This window comes from Pristis pectinata, chromosome 9 (genome assembly GCF_009764475.1).
Source record: "Pristis pectinata isolate sPriPec2 chromosome 9, sPriPec2.1.pri, whole genome shotgun sequence".
In the NCBI taxonomy this organism is placed as follows: Eukaryota; Metazoa; Chordata; class Chondrichthyes; order Rhinopristiformes; family Pristidae; genus Pristis; species Pristis pectinata.
In genome coordinates this window covers 86,961,627-86,983,176 of record NC_067413.1, presented here as the reverse complement: position 1 = coordinate 86,983,176, position 21,550 = coordinate 86,961,627, and the positions used below count along the sequence as shown (strand labels likewise).

General features: G+C 42.9%; 1 protein-coding gene across 1 annotated transcript; it reads left to right on the top strand.

Moving 5' to 3' along the window:
* Positions 1-11,819: 11,819 nt before the first annotated feature.
* Positions 11,820-18,990, top strand: zbtb14 (zinc finger and BTB domain containing 14). Its single transcript, XM_052023280.1, has 2 exons — positions 11,820-11,997; positions 16,286-18,990. Exon 2 carries the CDS (start codon positions 16,302-16,304, stop codon positions 17,625-17,627), a length of 1,326 nt encoding a protein of 441 aa, XP_051879240.1. The 5' UTR covers positions 11,820-11,997; positions 16,286-16,301; the 3' UTR covers positions 17,628-18,990.
* The last annotated feature ends 2,560 nt before the right edge of the window (positions 18,991-21,550 follow it).

Genomic DNA, 21,550 nt, shown 5'->3' with positions numbered 1-21,550 from the left:
TTGTAATCCTTGGTCACATGGATCCCCTCTGAAAACCTCTCCATCCCTCACTTCTCGTGGATCTTCCTTAAATATTACCTCAACCAAACTTTCGGTCACCTAAATGAAAATCAAAATAACACTGCAGATTGCTAGGTGGCTGAAATAAAAACAGAAAATCCTGGAAAATCTCTTAAGGTCAGGCAATGTACAAAAAAAGATAAAATGTTAACACTTCAGGACTGAGACCCTTCATCAGAACTGTGGAAGAAAGAAACAAGTTAGTCTAAGTAACAGAGAAGGTGGGAGAAGGCAATGGTAGAACAAAGGTAAATCCTCTGATGGGGGGGGGGGGAGGAGACTGTTAAGAGGTAGTTAAGCTGCATTGTCTGTTAATGTGTTGCTGATGTTGTAAAGTCTATGTAATCAAAATGCCCCATCAGGTCATAATATACAAATAAAAGAAAAGGGAAGGGAGGGATGGCAGGCAAGAATGACTAGTCCTGACACAAAAATAAAGAAAGAGGAAGTTATTTATAGCTGGAGAATACATTATTAAGTCCTACAGGCTGTAACATGCCCAGATGAAAGATGAAGCGATGTTCCTCAAGCTTTTATTTGGACTTGTTTTAACAGTGCAGGAGGCCACAGACAGCAAGATCATAGAAGGATTGGGTGATGTTCACAATATGGCCTCCTCCACATTGGAGAAATCAAACGCAGATTGGATGATTGCTTTGCAGAACATCTTCACAGGTCAAATATGATGGCAGAGTATAGTATTAATGGTAGGACTCTTGGCAGTGTGGAGGATCTGAGGGATCTTCCATAAGACGCTCAAGGCAGCTGCACAGGTTGACTCTGTGGTTAAGAAGGCATAAGGTGTATTGTCCTTCATTAATTGTGGAATTGAATTTAGGAGCTGAGAGGCAATGTTGCAGCTATATAGGACCCTGGTCAGACCCCACTTGGAGTACTATGCTCAGTTCTGGTTGCCTCGCTACGGGAAGGATGTGGAAGCCATAGAAAGGGTGCAGAGGAGATGTACAAGGATGCTGCCAGGATTGGGGAGCATGCCTTATGAAAACAGGTTGAGTGAACTTGGCCTTTTCTCCTTGGAGTGACAGAGGATGAGGGGGGACCTGATAGAGGTGTATAAGATGATGAGAGGCATTGACCATGTGGATAGTCAGAGGCTTTTTCCCAGGGCTGAAATGGTTGCCACAAGACGACACAGGTGCTGGGGAGTAGGTATAGAGGAGATATCAGGGGTAAGTTTTTTACTCAGGGAGTGGTGAGTGCGTGGAATGGGCTGCCGGCAACGGTGGTGGAGGCGGATACGGTAGGGTCTTTTAAGAGACTTCTGGATAGGTACATGGAGTTGAGAAAAATAGAGGGCTATGGGTTGGCCTAGTAATATCTAAGGTAGGAACATGTTCGGCACAGCTTTGTGGGCCAAAGGGCCTGAATTTTGCTGTAGGTTTTCTGTTTCTATGTTTCTCAGTCTGCATGAGTGACCCTGAGCTTCCTGTTGCCTGTCATTTTAATTCCCTATCCCATTCTGACCTTTCCGTCATTGCTTCCTGCATTGTTACAACAAGGTCCAACATAAGATGAGGAACAACACATCATTGTCTGGCTGGGCATGTTGCAGCCTACGTGACTTAACGTCAGATTTTCCCACTTTAGATAACTTGCTCTTTCTTTCTGTCTGTATCAGGACTGGCCATTTTCTATTTCAGTTACCTACCTTTCTTTGGTGCCATTGTTTACCCAGTGAAACGCTTTGAGCTGTTTGTCTACATTAACAGTGCAACAAGAAGTTATTTAATTTTCAAGTTAACCTACTATGAAATAAGATATCCTTTGATCTACTGATCCACAGAGGACTGGATAAAATGCACCTGCTTTGAGTACATTTTGTCCAGGACACGTGTCATATTTCAGATGTTAGAGTGAAGCCAGATTTTCACCCATGCAACACTCACACTCTTCCTTCTATTGTGATTCAGACATGAATGGCAGCATTCCTCCCTTCAACTGGAAGTCCACCAGTTCTAGGCTAGAAATGAATGTCATGCTGCAGCATGATGCATATTTATACCATAGAATCTTTACAGTAAAGAATTTGGCCAATTAGCTTTGTAGTGAATTCATAAGTCTCATATCACCCATTCTTTCCCCAAAGTCCTGTAATTTATTTCCCCTCAAGTACCTATCCAATTCTCTTTTGCCCTGAATGACTCTATTTCCACCAGCTTTACATGCAATGGGTTCTGGATCATAAACATTCCCACCTCACCACACCACCCGCCTCCTGTATATTTTCCCCATCACTTTAAATACGTACCCCCAGATACTTAAACCATCTGATGGTGGGAACAGTTTCTTACTGCTCTTTCGAATTCTGTCCTGATTTCTACCAAATCTTCCTTCAGGTTTCTTTGCTCCATGGTAGTTGATAGCCCTCATTTCTGGAACCATTCCGGTAAATATTGTCTGCCCTTTCTCGAGGACCTCGCTATCATTCCAAAGTGCAATAACCATAAGTGAAAACAATACTCCAGGTTTGGCCTGAGCAGTATTTTAAGAAGATTCAACATAACTCCATGCTTTTGTATGTTCTGCCTCTAGTTATGAAGCTCATGATCCCAAATACCTTACCAACCACTCTCAACCTGCCCTGCCAGGTCCAGTGATTAAGACACATAAACCGGTCGGGCCTCGGGACTCAGCGCTCTTTCATTCTTCATCAGAGCCGGTGACTCCAACCAGGCCAACTTCAAGACTGTGTTACCAAAATACTACCAGCATGTCTGCTATCTCACCAGGGGCCTAAACACCCTTGACCATTGCTACACAACCATCAAAAACACCTACTAAGCCATCCCCCACCCACATTTTGGTAAATCAGACCACCAGGCTGTGCTCCTTCTCCCTGTGTACAAACAGAAGCTGAAATGTAAGGATCCAGTACAGAAAGTTGTACAGTGCTGATCTGAGGAAATAGATGAGCTTCTACGCTACTGCTTTGAGTCAGTAGTTTGGTCCGTGTTCAAAGACTAAGCAGCCAACCTAGATGAGTATGTCACCACCGTCACAGACTTTATCAGCGTGTTGAGGACTGTGTACCAAAGGTGACAATCCAGGTGTTCCCAAACCGGAAACCATGGATGTACCAGGAAATCCACTCCCTACTGAAGTCTTGGAATGTGGCGTTCAAATCAGGTCACCCTGACCTATACAAGAAATTGAGATACGACCTCCGTAAAGCTATCAGAGATGCCAAGAGACAACACCAGTCCAAAATCATGTCCCAGACCAGCCGTCAGTTGTGGCAGGGCTTACATGCTATAACCCGCCCTGACAGCCTCCAATGCACTTGAACCCACAGTCACCATTGCAGACTTAAGATCAGTCTTCTGGAGAGTGAACCCGTGGAAAGCACCTGGCCCGGATGGTGTCCCCAGCTGTGTCCTTAGATCCTGCGCAGATCAGCTGGTGGGGGTATTTGCAGACATTTTTAACCTCTCCCTGCTTAAATCTGAGGTTCCCACCTGCTTTAAGATGACCACTGTCATCCCAGTATCTAAGAAATACAAGGTAAAGGTCCTTAATGAATACTTTGCTTCAGGACTCACCAGTGAGAGAGACCTTGACGTTTGTGAGGAAGGCGTACAACAGGCTGATATGCTTTGGCATGTCGATGTGAGGAAAGAGGATGTGCTGGAACTTTTGAAAAACATTAGGATGGGTAAGTCAACGGGGCTGGATGGGATATATCCAAGGTTATTATGGGAAGCGAGGGAAGAGATTGCTGTGCCTTTGGCGATGATCTTTGCATTCTCACTGGCCATAGGAGTAGTGCCAGATGACTGGAGGGTGGCAAATGTTGTTCCTTTGTTTAAGAAAAGGAGAAGGGATAATCCTGGGAACTACAGACCAATGAGTCTTACTTCAGTGGTGGGAAATTACTGGAGAAGATTCTTAGACACAGGATTTATGGGCATTTGGAGAAGCATAGGCTGATTAGGGACAGTCAGCCTGGCTTTGTGAGGGGCAGGTTGTGCCTCACGAGCCTGATTGAATTCTTTGAGGATGTGACAAAGCACATTGATGAAGGTAGAGCAGTGGATGTGGTGTACATGGATTTTAGGAAGGCTTTTGAATTCCTCATGAAGGCCTCATTCAGAAAGTCAGGAGGCATGGGATCCAGGGAAACTTGGCTGTGTGGATTCAGAATTGGCTCGCCCATAGAAGACAGAGGGTGGTGGTAGATGATGCTTATTCTGCTTGGAGGTCGGTGACCAGTGGTATTCTGCAGGGATCTGTTCTGGGACCCCTGCTCTTTGTGATTTTCTTATAAATGACTTGGATAAGGATGTGGAAGGGTGGGTTAGTAAGTTTGCTGATGACATGAAGGTTGGTGGTGTTGTGGATAGTGTAGAAGGTTGCTGTGGATTACAACAGGATATTGATAGAATGCAGAGTTGGGCTAAGAAGTGGCAGATGGATTTCAACCTGGTAACATGTGAAGTGATACACTTCGGGAGATTGAATTTGAAGGCAGAATACAAGGTTAATGGCAGGACTCAGCAGTGTGGAGGAACAGAGGGATCTTGGGGTCCATGCCCATAGATCCCTCAAGGTTGCCACGCAGGTCTATAAGTTTGTTCAGAGGGTGTATGGTGCGTTGGCCTTCATTAGTCAGGGTACTGAGTTCAAGAGCCAGGAGGTAATGTTGCAGCTCTATAGAATTCTGGTTAGACCACACTTGGAGTATTGTGTTCAGTTCTGGTCGCCTCATTATAGGAAGGATGCGATAGGGTCTTTCAAGAGAGTGTTAGATAGGTACATGGAGCTGAGTAAAATAGAGGGCTATGGGTAAGCCTAGTAATTACTCGGGTAGGGACATGTTCGGCACAGCTTTGTGGGCCGAAGGGCCTGAATTGTGCTGTAGTTTTTTTTTCTATGTTTCCATGTGGAAGCTTTAGAGAGGATGCAGAGGATGCTGCCTGGATTGGAGAGCATGTCTTATGAGGATAGGCTGAGTGAGCTAGGGCTTTTCTCTTTGGAGAGAAGGAGGATGAGAGGTGACTTGATAGAGGTGCACAAGGTGATAAGAGGCATAGATTGAGTGGACAGTCAGAGACTTTCTCTCAAGGCGAAAATGGCTAACTCGAGGGGGCATAATTTTAAGGTGATTGGAGGAAGGTATAAGGGGGATGACAGAGGTAAGTTTTTTTTACACAGAGAGTGGTGAGTGCGTGGAACGCACTGCCAGCAGAGATTGTGAGGGCAGATACATTAGGGACATTTAAGACACTCATAGATAGCCACGTGAATGATAGAGAAATAGAGGGCTATGTGGGAGGAAAGAGTTAGATAGATATTAGAGCAGGATAAGATGTCGGCACAACATTGTGGGCCAAAGGCCTGTACTGTGCTGTATTGGTATTGGTTTATTATTGTCAATCGTACCAAGGTACAGTGAAAAACTTGTCTTACAAACCGATCATACAGGTCAATTCATTACACAGTGCAGTTACATTGGGTTAGTACAGAGTGCATTGATGTAGTACAGGTAAAAACAATAACAGTACAGAGTAAAGTGTCACAGCTACAGAGAAAGTGCAGTGCAATAAGGTGCATGGTCACAACAAGGTAGATCGTGAGGTCGTAGTCCATCTCATCGTATAAGGGAACCATTCAATAGTCTTATCACAGTGGGGTAGAAGCTGTCCTTAAGTCTGGTGGTACGTGGCCTCAGGCTCTTGTATCTTCTACCTGATGGAAGAGGAGAGAAGAGAGAATGACCCAGGTGGGTGGGGTCTTCGAATATGCTGGCTGCTTCACCAAGACAGCGAGAGGTAAAGACAGAGTCTAAGGAGGGGAGGCTGGTGTCCGTGATGCGCTAGACTGTGTCCACAACTCTCTGCAGCTTCTATGTTCTATGTTAATGTTCTATGTTTTATGTTAATGACTACCGCCCAATGGCTCTGACATCCACCATCATGAAGTGCTTTAAGAATCCAGTCATGGCACACATTAACTCCAGCCTCCCTGACAACCTCGACCCACTGCAATTCGCCTACTGCCGAAACAGGTCTATGCCAGACACCATCTCCCTGGCCCTACGCTCATCTCTGGAACACCTGGACACTAAAGACACCTATATTAGACTACTGTTTATTGACTACAGCTCCACCCTCAATACTATAATTCCAAGTAAACTCATCTCCAAACTCCTAGACCTGGGACTCAACACCTCCCTCTACAACTGGATCCTTGACTTCCTGACCAACAGACCGCAATCAGTAAGGATAAGCAGCAATACCCTCGCCCTGATTATTCTCAACACTGGTGCCCCACAAGGCTGAGTCCTCAGCCCCCTACTCTACTCCATCAACACTCACAACTGTGTGGTCAGATTCTGCTCCAACTCCATTTACAAGTTTGCAGATGATACCACCGCAGTGGGCCGTATCTCAAACAATGATGAGTCGGAGTACAGGAAGGAGGTAGAGAGCCTTGTGATATTGTGTCACAACAACAACCTTTCCCTCAATGTCAGCAAAACAAAAGAGCTGGTCATTGACTTCAGGAAGGGGGATGGTGCACATGCTCCTGTCTACATCAATGCTGCTGAGGTCAAGAGGGTTGAGGGCTTCAAGTTCGTAGGAGTGGACAGCACCAATAGCCTGTCCTGGTCAAACCACGTAGATACCATGGCCAAGAAAGCTCAGCAGTGCCTCTACTTCCTCAGGAGGCTAAAGAAATTTGGCATGTCCCCTTTGACCCTCACTAAGATGGATTCTTGACCTCACAATCTATCTAGTTATGACCTTGCATCTTATTGTCTACCTACACTGCACTGTCTCTGTAACTGTAACACTTAATCTGCATTCTGTTATTGTTTTATCTTGTACTACCTCAATGCACTGTTGTAATGAATTGATCTGTATGAACGGTATACAGGACAAGTTTTTCACTGTACCTCAGTACATGTGAACATAATAAACCAATTTACCACCCAGGTTCCTCTGACACTGCATGACCTTTAAAACTGTGCAATTTGGTTTATTGCACCTCTTTCTGCCAAAATGTATCACTTAATAATTGTCTATTAAATTTCACCTGCCACTTGTCTGCCTAATCTGCTACCACATTCATCTCCCTTTGCAATCAGTTATATAAGAACATAAGAAGTAGAAGCAGCAGTAGACCATTCAATCTCTCACACCCTCTCCACCATTCAGTAAAATCATGGCTGACCTTTTACCATTTTCCTGTACTAAATCCTTATATCTTGATTCCCATAATATCCAAAAAATTAGCAATCTTTGACTTGAAAATAATTAATGACCGAGTCTCTGCAGCCTTCTTAGGTAGAAAATTCCAAAGATTCACTACCCGTTTAGGGTAAAGAAAATTTTTCTCATCTCAAAACTAAATGCTGATCACTTATATTGAGAATACGACCCTAGTTCTAGACCAGAGGAACCATCACCCCTGCATCTACCTGTCAAGTACCATAGGAATTTAACACGCTTAAAGGGAATCACTTCTCATTCTTTTTCAGAGTATAGGCCAAATCTGATCAATCATTCCTCGAAGGACAATCCTCCCATCCAGGAATCAATCTGGTGAACCTTTGTGGCATCCTCCATTGTAAGTATATTCTTCATTTGGTAGGGAGAGCCAACCTGTACACAATATTCCACACTCTGTGGCCCTACATAATTTCAGTAAGATCTCTTTGCTTTGGTGCTCAAATCCTCCTATAATAAAGGCCAATATACAGATTGGCTTCCTAATTGTTTGCTGTATCTTCACGTTAACCTTCAGTGATTCAGGTGCAAGGATATCAAGCTCCCTCTGAACACCAATAATTTTCAACGTCTCACCAATTAAATAATACTCCTTTCCTATTTTTTTTCTACGAACGTCGGTGATTTTACATACTTCGATATAATTTTCCATCTATCATGTTCTTGCCCACTTAATGACAATACTCCTTGCTGTTCACCAAGCGTCCAAATGCTCTTACATCTGTTGTTTGGAACTTTTGTGCATGTATGGCAAAACACAAAAAGTGGGCCTAGCACTTGCCTTTGGGAAACACCACTGCCGACCATCCTCCAGTCTGAAAAAACACTGTTTACCATTTTGTCTTTTTATTCTTAACGTAATATTTTACCAAAGCAGCCACCAACTCTTTTATCCTATGGCCAATGTTTTGTTAAGCAGCCCAATATGCGAGACTTTACCAGGTACTTTCCTAAACTTCACGTCACTGGATTCCCTTCATCAGCTTTTTTCCTCATTAAAATATTCAATGGTTAATAAAACAGTTTGTTTTTAACAAGCCTGTGTTTTTTCTCATTCATTAATTTGTATTTCATTGTGAAAATGTTTTTACATTATAATTTCCAAAAGCTTCCCACCACCAAAACTGACTGGTCTGTAATGCCCAGCATGTCCTCAAAACCCTTTTTGAACAAAAATGTTTAATTTGCTGTCTTCTGGTCTGCTGGCACCTATCCCAAACACACCCCAACTTTTCGAGGGAGGTTTAGATGGTTACTGTAAACCCTTTTGCAACCTACCCCAATTCACTGAGCCACATCCTGTCTGCAGCACATCAGCTGTTTACTTTAACCATTGCCAACCTTCCTGGGAACTCATCAATTTTCAACCCATCTGTTATCTGCATATTTCTCCTACTAAGATTTTGGCAGCATTGTCATCCTTGGTAAAGACTATTTGTGTGGCTTTTCTGCTGTTCCCTCCAACTCTGCAAAAACATCAACTTCTTTATCCCTAATCTTCCCCAGCCCTCCTCTCACTATCACATTGCTTTTTACAAGCCTACAGAAGAATTTTGTGTTCCCTTCTGTGCTAACTTCTGGTATTCTCTCTTGGTTTATTGCACAAAGCCTGGTGCACATCAAATAGATAATGTTGATTATTATCATTTGCAACTATATTGCGCTCTCTTTCTGGCAAGGAAGGGGGAAGGAGACTTGGCAAGACCAAGAGCTTTCTTGACAAATACCCTGGGACAAATGACCAGTGCAAGGCTAAAAAACATAGATATAACAACATTGCTTCAACGTGTATACATGATTGACCTTCTGGACTGATTAAAACTCACTTGCGGTTAGAGTGCTGCTATTCATGGGGAGAAAGTGAGACAGCCTGGTTGTGCAGAGGAGTTGCAGCATTGCTGGGAAGTGAACACTCTGCCAAACTGAACTTTAGGACCTCGACATGGCCGGTGAGGCTGGGGCAGGGTCTCTGGCTCTCAAGACCATCTAGGGGAGGAGCCTTGCTGGTCAGTTGGGAGCTGGCCTCCCCTTGCGTGGTAGAAACAGTGTGCATTGGATTGGAGAGCTTGGGAGGCTCAGTGATCATCAGAAGATCTGGCTTATTGTTTGCTGCCAGTTCTGGGGACTCCCTGCCATTCAGCATCAATGGCGTCATTAAACTAATCACACTGAAGAATTCCCACTTTTTTTTAAATTCATTTTCAGGATCTATGTGCTACTGGCAATGCCCCTATTCATTGCACCTCTGAAATTGCTCTTGAGAAGGTGGTGGTGTGCTACCTTTCTGAACCACTTCTATCCTTCTGATGAAGGTACATCCACCCTCTGATAAGAGAGGGAGTTCCAGGATTTAGACCCAATGGGAATGAAGGACCAGTGATATCTTTCCAAAGCGGGATGGTGTGCAACCTGGAGAGGAATTCCCAAGTGGAGATGTTCCCATGCACCTGCTGCCCTTGTCCTCCTTGGTGTTAGGGGCCATGGGTTTAAGAGGTGCTGTACGAGTAGTGTGGTGATAGTGCAGTGCATTTTGTAGATGATGTGCACAGAAGCTACTGTGTGCCATTGGTGCGCAATATTAATGCTTCTGATGGTTGATATGCCAATCCAACAGGCTGCTTTGCCCTGAATGGTGTTGAGCTTATTGAGAGTTGTTAGAGCTGCATTCATTCCAGGAAAATGGAGATTATTCCATCAGAAGAAGGGCTAGCTAAAAATGATGAGGTGATGATAAGCAGTAAATTGATGGAAGATGAAGATTGGTTCTTGTCTGTACTGATGGCTGCTTCCACGTAACTCCTGATTAAAACTGACATTCAATCCCTAACAATGATGATCAATAAATTGATGAAAGTTGTCATCAAAAGTGCTAGCAAGGGCACTTACTCACCAATAATGTACTCATCAATAGCCATCTTGGGTTTTGCCAGGATCACTGGGCACCAGACCTCCTCACAGCCTTGGTCCAAAGATGGAACAGAGAGATGAATTCGAGAGGCAGGGTTAAAATGATGGTCCTCGGCCTCAAAGCATTCTGGTAAAACTAAAGTCAACGAGCATCAAAAGGGAAAACATCACATAGTTACAAATAATAATCAACATTATCTACTTGATACGCACCAGTCATACCACACAAAGGAAAATTCAAATTCAAAGTCGAGTTTATTGTCATCTGCACAAGTATACATATGCCCAGGTGCAATGAAAAACTTACTTGTAGCAGCATCACAGGCACATTGCATCATATAAGCAGCATTCACAAGAAAAACATATACTAAACATAATTACTTTGGTTGTTGGAAATAAATCATTCCAGCTCAAGACGTCAGTTTAGGAGTTCCTCGGGGCAGTGTCCTAGGCCCAATCATTTTCAACTGCATCATCCATGACCTTTCATCCTGTAGGCAGAAGTGGGGATGTTCGCTGATAGTTCTATAATATTGAATTTTATTCACAACTACTCAGCAAATGAATCGGTTGATACCTGCATGCAGCAACACCTTGGCAACATTCAGGCATAGGGTGATAAGTGACAGGTAGCATTAATGCCTTATAAATGATATGCAATAACCATTTCCAACAAGAGAGAGATTCCAACATTTTTTTGTCACGTGGTTAGACTCTCTCTCTTGTTGGAAATATTTATCGGCATTACCATCCCCAGGTTCTTCACCATCAACATCCTGGAAGTTACCATTGATGCAAAGTTCAACTGAACCAGTCACATAAATACCATGGCTACATGTGCTGGTCAAAGGCTGGGTAATGGGATTGCTAATGAGGGCTGGCATAGACTTGATGGGCCAAATTGCTTCCTTCTGTGTTGTAAAGCGCTATTAAATATGAAGTCAGGAGCATCATGTAACATTTTCCTTTTACCCGGATAAGTGCGACACCAACAGCTCACATGCACCTCCACACCATCCAGGATAAAGCAGCCCACTTCATTGGCACCCAATGAACATCCAGTAGCTGCAGTGGGTATCAAATTCGCAATGCACTGCAGTTACTCATCAGCTCTGACAGCACCCCTGTCTCTACCACCTAATGGACAAATGCAGTAGGTGTCAGGGAACACCCCCACCTGCAGATTCCCCCTGACTTGCAAATAAATCGCTGGCCCTTCACCATTGCTGGTCTAAATCCAGTAACTCAACTGTACTGTCGTTGTACCTTCCCCAGACAGACTGCAGCAGTTCAAGAAGATGAATCAATATCACTTTCTCAAGGGCATTCAAGGATGGGTAATAAACGCTGGCTTCGCTAGTGATTCTCAGATCCTGAAACCTTTAATTTCCTTCTTTCAGACAAGCTATATTGCCTTCAAAGCAATGCTGATAATCAAGCCTGCAAGGTTTGTTTCCCATGCATTATTGGCTCTGCATTGTTTCCCACGCATGATTCTCTCCGCAGTTTCCCGTGCATTATTCGCGCACTTGCATTGAGCCCGCGCACGGCGCCCGGGTGCGCCCCCGCCCACATCACTGCGGCCCGTGCGTGTCCCCGCCTGGGGCTCGCGCCGTCCCGCGCCTGCTCCCGCCCCGTGCTTGCGCAGCGCGTCACTCCGTCACCCTCGCTAGTGCTCGGGCGGAGCGTCCACATTGGGCCCACAAGTTGGTGCCCCAGACATCTCTTCATCCTCCCCACCAAACCCTACGACCGTCCTGCAGTCCCGGGCGCGGCTCAGGTAAGGAGGGCGGGCGGGCGCGGGGGCTCGCGGACACCCGGCCGGGCGGCGGCGGCGCGCGCGCTTGCCCGAGCCCGGGCCGCGGCCAGCACCGGGCTCCGGGCTGTTCCCGTCTCCCCTCCCCTCGCCATTTGCACCCCTCATTGCAACTGGGGGCAAATCGGCCTTGGAGGAGCCAGGCACCGGGACTCTGGGCGCGGGAGCGAGGGCGGGTGGAGGGGAGCGAGGTGAACGCGATCTGTAACAAGATGGTCGGTGCGTGGGAGGGAGCTGCACTCGTGACAGTCCGGGCACGCTGGGAGCGAGGCGCGGTCCGAGCTCCGTGCAGAGGGGGCGAGGAGGCTACGACTGGCGTGGGTGTCCTCGGCTGAGATCCATCTCATTGGAACCGCTTTGCATTGAAATCCAGCAGCCGTATGTGCGGCTAATCTCCCCAGAGTTTGCATTCTTCCCCCCCCCCCCCATTTCCTATATACAGCCTGTCAGTGCATTGAGAGTCAGCAAATGAAATTGAAACGGGCGCTTTTCAAAATGGAGTATCCAATTATAATTAAAATTCCCTTTGAATACATCTGTAGAACCTATTTGAGAAATAAACATTGCTGATTACATTGTAACAAAAATATTAGATGTTTAATTTGATATTTAAAACGCAACATCCACAATTGCCGTCTTAATGCAATAGCAGAAGGATTTCTAACTTAGCTTTTAAAATTTAAAAATCCGATAATTGCGTGGCATGACTGATTGTAATAAGTAAAATCCAAAATAAAGCGGCGGGGAAGCGCGCGATCCCGAGAGGGACGCGGGAAGTGCCGCGACCAGGAGCTGATTGCAGGAGCTGAGCGCCAGTGCATATCGCCGCCTGGAGAGTGCACTGTGATAGAGCTTCACCATTGGGGAAAGGCTCCGCCGTGTGGCTCGAACCTTAAATGCGCAGGGGGACGGGAACTCAGCCCCTTCTACCAGCTCATCGTTTAATACGATCATGGCTGAAGTTTTTAGTGCCACTTTCATATTATTCCTTATGACATAGGTGGAGGTTATTCGGACCATCTATGTCAGTTCTCAGTGCATTCCCATTCCACTGTATTTCCCTCTAACCCATTCTTTCTCGCACCTCCATCAACTTCCCCCAATTCTCCTACCACCCATCAACAACCAGGGACAATTTACATTAGCCTATTAACTAACCAACCAGCACTTTGCTGAGAAGGAGAGACCCGGGGGAAATCCAGGGAAAACAACTCCACACAGACGGCACCCAAGGTCTGGATTTCACCCAGGTTGCTGGAGCTGTGAGGCACCAGCACTACCTGCCTTTCTGTTTAGCTGCCCATTTTCCTACATGTGTCCCTTGATTCCCTTAATATCAAAAATAATTGTCCAAATCTTGAATGTATTCAGCAGCTGAGCTTCCACAGCCCTCTTTAGTGCTGAATTCCAAAGATTCACAAACCTCTGGGTGAAGAAATGTCTTTTCATCTCTGTCCTGAATAACTGAACCTATATTTTAAGAATATAATCCTTGGTTCCAGACAACCAGTCTGGGGAAATATCAGCTCTGCATTTGCCCCTTAGGCCTAGTAATAATTTTATACTTTTCAACGAGGTTACTTCTCATTCTTCTAAACTCAAGGGAATGTAAGCCCAGTCTCCTTAGTATTTCTTCACAAACTTGCCATCCCACTCTCTTGTTACACTGCACATTTCTGGTATTGCTACCCAAGGAAGTAGCAATACCAGAAATTTACAGTGTTCCAGATGTGGTCTCATCAAGGCCCTATAATCTCTACTACTAAATTCAAATCCTTTCGCATTACAAATAATTGCAATATGTAAGAGGCGTAATTGCAATAAGTAAAACTATTGGTCTTTCTAATGCTTGCTGTAACTGCATACTAACTCTTGATGATTTGGGTTCAAGGACACCCAGATTCCCCTGAACACCAACACTTTTGAATCTCTCACTAGTCTCAATGGGAACAGTTCCTTTGCATCCACACTATCTGTCCCCTTCACAATATTATCAGATCTATTTGCAACATCTGTTTCAAGGAGAACAACCTAGCTTCTTTGCTAAAGTCCTTGATCATTAGTATAATGTTGATAAATCTCTCTGCACCTTCTCCAGAATCTTTACATCATTCCCAAGGTGTATTACATTTTTGGGCATTAAGTTTTATATTGGAATTTGATGTAATGACACTGTTGGCCATCATCATTTTCACATGGATGAGTCTGCAGTTTTAGCTTACAGTTTTTAATGACACCCAAAGAAAAACAAAATTTAAAAAAACATTGGCATTTGCATTACATTAAACCTTCAGAACTGTGGGTTCTACTTTGATCAATTTGGGACTAGTATAGAAAGAAGAAAATTTGGGATTAGTATAATGCCTATAGCAATATAACATTCTGTGTTATGATTTCCTGTGTTATGACTTAACTTGCATTCTGCAGTAATCTAAGTGATGGTGGTGATAGTACTAGAAAAGCAAAAGGTTGCAGTTGCTGGGAATGTAAAATTGTGGAAATACTTAGCAGGATTTGTTGGAGTAATGTTTCGGGTTGATGACTTCTATCAGAACTGGGTAGAATTTGGAATGAGCAGATTTTAAGATGCGGAAAAACTGGGGAGGGGAGGAATAAACAAAAAGGACAGTCTAGGTTGGGGCAGAAGGCAAAAAAGTCAGTTTTGGTACTATTTTAGTAAGTTTCTTCTACATCCTCTGAAAGGCCATACTATCTCATCTGCAGTGAGGTGCCCAGAAATAGCCGTAATGGTGTAATCTAACCAGAGATTATATAAATAGTTCTTTGCTTTTGTATTCTATGCCTCAGTATATTTCCAGGCCTCTCTGCATCATTACATTTTTATTGACTCTTTATATTTACACCCAAAACACACCTTTACATTTCTTTCCAATAATTTAATCAGTCATGTCTGCCCATTTTCAATATCTCTGTCGTCCTGTTTACAGCATTCTGAGATTCATAGAATAGTTACTGCACGGGAGGAGACCATTCAGTCCACATCCATGCCAGCTCTCTAGTTCTATCCACTGGCCCTCTGTAGCCTTGCGAACATTTCTCCACCATATATTTATTCAATTCCCTTTTGAAGGCCATAATGCAACCTGCTTCCACTACATTTTCAGGCAATGCATCCGTATACCAATCATAGGGTATAATTTTTTTTCCTTACGTCCCTCATAATTCACCTCCCCCCATTTTTAATACCTGCAGCTTCTAGTCCTCAACCCCTCCACCACGAGGAACAGCCTCCATCATCCACTCTGTACAGATCCCTCATTGTTTTATATATTTCTATCAAATCTCCCCTCAGCCTCTTCAAAGAAAACAGTCCCAGCCTCTCCAAAACTGTGGTCTTTCATCCCAAGAAATACTTTGGTAAATCTTTTCTGGACTCTCTCTCTGAAGTCCAGAATTGCATGTGCTTTATTAACTGCTTTCTCAGCCTGTGTTGTCAACTTTCAATGATTTGTGCACACAGACCCCTAGGTCACTCTGCTCCTGCAGCCCTATTAGAATAGTATCCTTTATTCTAAAATTACTTTCTAAATTCTTCCTACCAAAATGTGTTATCTCACATTTTTCCCCATTAAACTTCATCTGCCATGCATCTATCCATTGCACTAGCCTGTATGTATCCTGCTGCAATTTATCACAATCCTCTTTGCAATTCACAATACTGTCATCTGCAAACTTTGCAATCATAGTCTGTATGGTCAGCTTCAGGATTTTAATTTATATCAATAAATTCACTGGTCCCAGCACTGGCCACTGGGAGAACTTTTCTCCAGTCAGATAAACAACTGTTGACCTTTGCTTTGCCTTTTATATTTCAGCCAATGTTATATCCATAGAATCACCATCCCATTAATCCTTCAGCTTTAATTTTGTTAATGACAAAATCACTGCAGGCACATATAAAGAGCAATTCAAAATGGAGCCACAAAAAAAATTGGCTTCATACAGAAGCAAATGCTGGCAGACAGGAACTCAGTCACAAAAGGTAGCAGTATGTAAAGACTTCGCAGTGGTTTTACTAGAAGTATGTAAAACCTGGAACAAAGCAGGCTGATTTACATGGGGAACAATGATCATTTAAATACACAAAAAAAATTAAGATGCCTGTTTTCCCATAAGGACAATAATTAATGCTGTATCTTAGGGTATGGGGATTGGATGATTTAAATATTTATTGGCTATTTGCAGAAACTTACATTACTTTTTTTCCTTTTCTAAATCTTTCTATTTCCAGTTGTTTACAGTGCACAATGGGTGAGGTAGTGAAATACAATGACGACGAACACAAAAATGCATTCCTGAAAACACTGAACGAGCAAAGATTAGAAGGAGAATTCTGTGACATAGCCATCGTGGTGGAAGATGTTAAATTCCGAGCCCACAGATGTGTATTGGCAGCATGTAGCACTTACTTCAAGAAATTGTTTAAAAAACTAGAGGTTGATAGTTCCTCAGTGATTGAGATTGATTTTTTGCGTTCTGATATATTTGAAGAAGTACTGAATTATATGTACACCTCCAAAATCTCTGTGAAGAGAGAAGATGTGAATTTGATGATGTCTTCTGGACAAATCCTTGGAATCAAATTTTTAGATAAATTATGTATTCAGAAGCGTGATGTATCCCCTCAACAGAATGCAGCTCGTCGAAAAAGTCGATACCCCTACAGTATAAGTGCTAAGATCCATCGGCCCTCAGTAAATAGCACAGACGAAGAGATAGAAGAAATTGGAGATCAGCTTGAAGGACAATCAGAGGAGGCAGTAGAAGAAACTGTACCTAATCCTGATGATGGAAAGACCCAAGCAAATGGCCTGCGTGTTCAAGAAGCTATTTTGAAGGAACTTGGAAGTGAGGAAGTTCGTAAAGTCAATTGCTTTGGTTCTGAAGTGGAAACCATGGAATCAACTGAACCCAAGGATGTGGCTCCTCAACCTCCTCCAACTCTTGCTTTCAATGATAGCATGAGTGGAGTCAAGGAAGAACAAGCACCAGGCTGGACAGCAAACACTGATGTGAAATTTGAATATTTGTTGTATGGTGACAGGGATCAGTTCAGTTGTCAGTCCTGTGGCAAGACTTTCACTGATGAAACACGTTTGAGGAAACATGAGAAGTTGCATTCTGCTGATCGACCGTTTGTGTGTGACATCTGCTCAAAGGCTTTTACCACGCAAGCTCACTTGAAAGAACATCTCAAAATTCACACAGGTTTCAAACCTTATGGGTGTGATGTGTGTGGAAAATCTTTCATTCGAGCTCCTGACTTAAAAAAACATGAACGAGTCCACAGTAACGAAAGACCCTTTGCATGCCACATGTGTGACAAAGCTTTTAAGCACAAGTCTCATCTGAAAGACCATGAACGGAGGCATCGTGGTGAGAAGCCATTTGTTTGTGGTTCCTGTACTAAAGCTTTTGCTAAAGCTTCTGATCTAAAGAGACATGAAAATAATATGCACAGTGAACGCAAACAGGTACCCACAAGTGTGATTGCCAGTGAGACAGAGCAATTGCAAGCTGCAGCAATGGCAGCTGAAACTGAGCAAAACCTGGAAAGTATAGCGTGTAGTTAATTAATTTAATCTTGATGTCTCCATTTCTTGTATGTTTCTGAATAACATAGATGACTGCATTAGTAAATGTGATTCTTGTATATTTTTCTGTTAAATTCTGTTCCTTTTTACAATTTGTATGAAGAATGCTATTTTTTCTGTCTTCAGTGTACATAATTAATATATTTAGTATAAATTGTTGCACTGTATAAGGATTTTTTTAGTCGGGTTGGCCACTTGGGACAACAGAATAAATTACGTAATTGAATATTTCAAGTGTCATTAATGCCTTAATCCATGTATGGTGCAGTAATAGAAATATTTTGAATGGTGTATTGCAGTTTTAATTTGTTTTAGTAAAGTTGCTTTTAATGTTTTGGTCTGCCGTCGCAGTCTATTTGACTATATTCTAGTAAGAAATGAATCATTAGGATTAAGATTCTTCAGGGTTAGGATTTAAGCATGTGGTATTTTTTATTATTCATTGTACATTTGCCTATAGAAATGTCGCTAATTTGGTGAGAGGAATTTTATGCTTGAATTTTAAGCATTCTTAAAATAAAAGAATAACCCTTATTGTTTATTTTTTGTAACACTGTGTATTTTTTTCCAAGCTCCTTTAAGAATATCGAAAGCAACTTGCTTATATCCTTTAACACTTCATCTTGCTTCATACCAGCAAGTGGTACAAGAGGCATTTGTTGTATATGCAGGTTCCTTTGTACTGCATATTCTGTATATAAAAAAAAATTGTTTTTAGAGATTGAAGCTTGAGTTCTGGAACAAGATAAATGGCAACAGAATTTGACATCAGCAAGATAGTTCAGCAATTGAGGAATTCAGTACAACACTGTTGTTCTTAACACTTTTGTTAGTACTTATATTTAAAAAAAACTCTTTAAGGGAGCTGTCTGCTGATACATGTCCTAATTCTTAAACTAAAATATTTGATATTTGCCTGTAAATACTTTTTAATTAAAATCAAATAATTGTAATGTTAACTGGTAGTTATAAATTTAGATTAAATTGTCTTGTACAATTCAGAGTTTAGTAAATATGATTAAAATGTTCATGCATAAATCAAATGATTATATCAGTGTTTAAAGCCCAATCCATGGCAGTGCACTGTGTTCATGTGTCAAACCTTTGCAATGTGATGTAAGCATTGTGCTTGCATTTGAAATAGATATCACAGTCTGGATAAATGTTTGGTGATCAGCCCAATGTACCAACAATGTTGAGTTAGGTAATTTAATCATATTTTATTCTGTTTTGTCACTGGTTTGAACAATGTTAGACTAACGTTAGCTTACTTTCCTCAGAAAATTTACTTTTACCTGTCAAAAGTTTTTGAAATTAAAATATAAGCATTTTGTAATCTGGATTTTGTCTTTCATGGATTCATTTCTGTTGTTGAACTCTCCTTTCCCACACCTCCACCAGGATGGAGATTGAATACTGACCAGAAACTTAACATAAATACTGTGACCATAATTGACCAGAAGCTGGTATTCTCCAATGAACAAATCACCTTCTGACTCCTCAAAGCCTTTCAAGGCATATATCAGGTATGTAATAGTTTTCTCTTTACCCTCCCTAGATAAGCATAACTCCAAAAACACTTAAGAAGCTCAGCACTGTCCAGCAATGGCAATCCTCTTAATCAATGCCCCATTTATCATCTTAAATATTAGCTCCACCACAAACTCACCCTGGCTATAGTGTATCATTTGTCAAGAGGCACTGCAGCAATTTGCCAAGTTTTCTTTAAGAACATCTCCAAATCCATGACCATTACCACCTGGAACAACACAGGCAGCAGATATTAGGCAAAGCTGCTACCTTCAAATCACACACCATCCTGACTTGGAAATGTATCACTGATCTTTCATTGTCAATGGTCAAGATCCCTGGATCGCTCTGCTCAACTGTATTGTGGAGGTCCAGGGCTGTCACGTGACAGCACTGCCCAGTACCTGGTCGAAAGACACACCACTGACAAGGCCCAGCTCCACCCCACCCATCAGTGCACACCTGACCATTGGCCCCTTTAAGCATCTTTGTACTTGGCCTTGGGCCATTAGCCTCCTGTGATAGATTAGTCCTTTCTGGCACCGGGCCATTGGCCCTTTTGAACTACCTGGGCTGGACCCTCCAGCACTATAAAGAGTGCCACATGTGCCGGGTCTGTTCTCTTTGTTTGCTCCGAGGAATCGTGAAACGATGCTGGAGAGACTGCTGGTAAGGTGTGCACTTCGACAGGGTTAAAAGCATTCTAAGTTAGTATTCCCGGTAGTGTGGAGCCATGCCTGCACTGAGTCAAGGGGTGGTGGGTAGCGTATTGCTTTTCCTTGCTTGTTTGTACCCAGTTCATTGTGTGTGCGTGTGTGTATTTTACCCTTGTTGCAGTTTTCCCACGCTCGCTATCACTGGTGCACGCGCACGTGTGTGTGTGTCGCCCCGTTACCTTTTCCCCGCGTTTGTCTTTGTAAATAAATCATTTAACTCTAAGACTGTGTTCAGAGTCCTTGTCCTTCTAGACCTCGAAATTGTTTCACAACATCAACATTGTAGAAACACTGAATATCTTTACCACAGGCTACAGTGATTAAAAGAGGTTTGGAACCACCTAATAGGCCAGGTTTGAGATGGGCAGTGACACCCATCTCCTGCAATGTTTTGTTTTGAAGAAAACCTCATAGCACTGCCTCATGAACTAGAAAGGAAATTTGAGAGTAGAGTTTATCTTGTATTTCCATCCATTATAATTAATCGTTGGTAAATGTGAATTCTTGCCCTGCTAGTTGATATCCTTTCTTGAATTTCCAATGTCTGTCTTCCTAATGTAAACATTTTTGCCCCAAGAATGCAAATTAGTAAAATCTTTCCTATAACGGGTGTACAGTGGTTTGGAATTACCTTATATTCTTTGTTTCCCTGTAATTTGTAACTCTAAAGCAAATATTTGGCTAGAAAGGACAGATAGTACTTTGTCAATGCAGTGGAAGTCTAACAGAATGGTTACCACATTCTTTCATACTCCGTATTTTTTTTATTCCCTCAAGGTGGCCACTCCAGCTTGGATGTTAAATTCAACTGGAGCAATAATTTTCCCTTTTAACTGCACCTGGTTTTATTTTTTGGTGGTGGGTGTAGGGAGAGGGTAGGTAGTATGAGAATTGACAATTCAGGAAGGCCTGAAGTTAATCCAACTATTATTGATTAGATCCACCATTTCATAGAGTCATAGAACAATACAGCACAGATACAGGCCCTTCGGCCCAATGAGTCCATGCCAACAACAGTGCCCACCCAACTAGTCCCAATTTCCTGCATTCGGCCCATCTCCCTCTAAGCCCAACCCCTCCATGTACCTATCCAAGTGCTTCTTAAATGATACTAGTGTACCTGCCTCAACTACTCCTTCTGGCAGCTCGTTCCACATTCTCACCACCCTCTGCGTGAAAAAGTTGCCCCTTGGGTCCCTTTTAAATCTTTCCCCTCTCACCCTAAACCTATGCCCACTAGTTTTGGACTCCGCTACCCTTGGGAAAAGACTGCTACTGTCCACCTAATGTATGCCTCCTATAATTTTAAACATTTCTATAAGGTCGCCTCCTCATTCTCCTATGTTCCAAGGAATAAGGACCTAGCCTGGCCAACCTCTTCCTATAACTCAGGCCCTCTGGTCCTGGCAACATCCTCATAAATCTTCTCTGCACTCTTTCCAGTTTAACTACATCTTTCCTATAACAGGGTGACCAAAACTGTACACAGTACTCCAAGTGCGGCCTCACCAATGACTTGTACAACTGCAACATACTGTCCCAACTCCTATACTCAACGCCCTGACTGATGAAGGCCAGCTTGCTAAACGCCTTTTTCACCACCCTGTCTACCTGTGGCATCGCTTTCAACAAACTATGCACTTATACTCCTAGGTC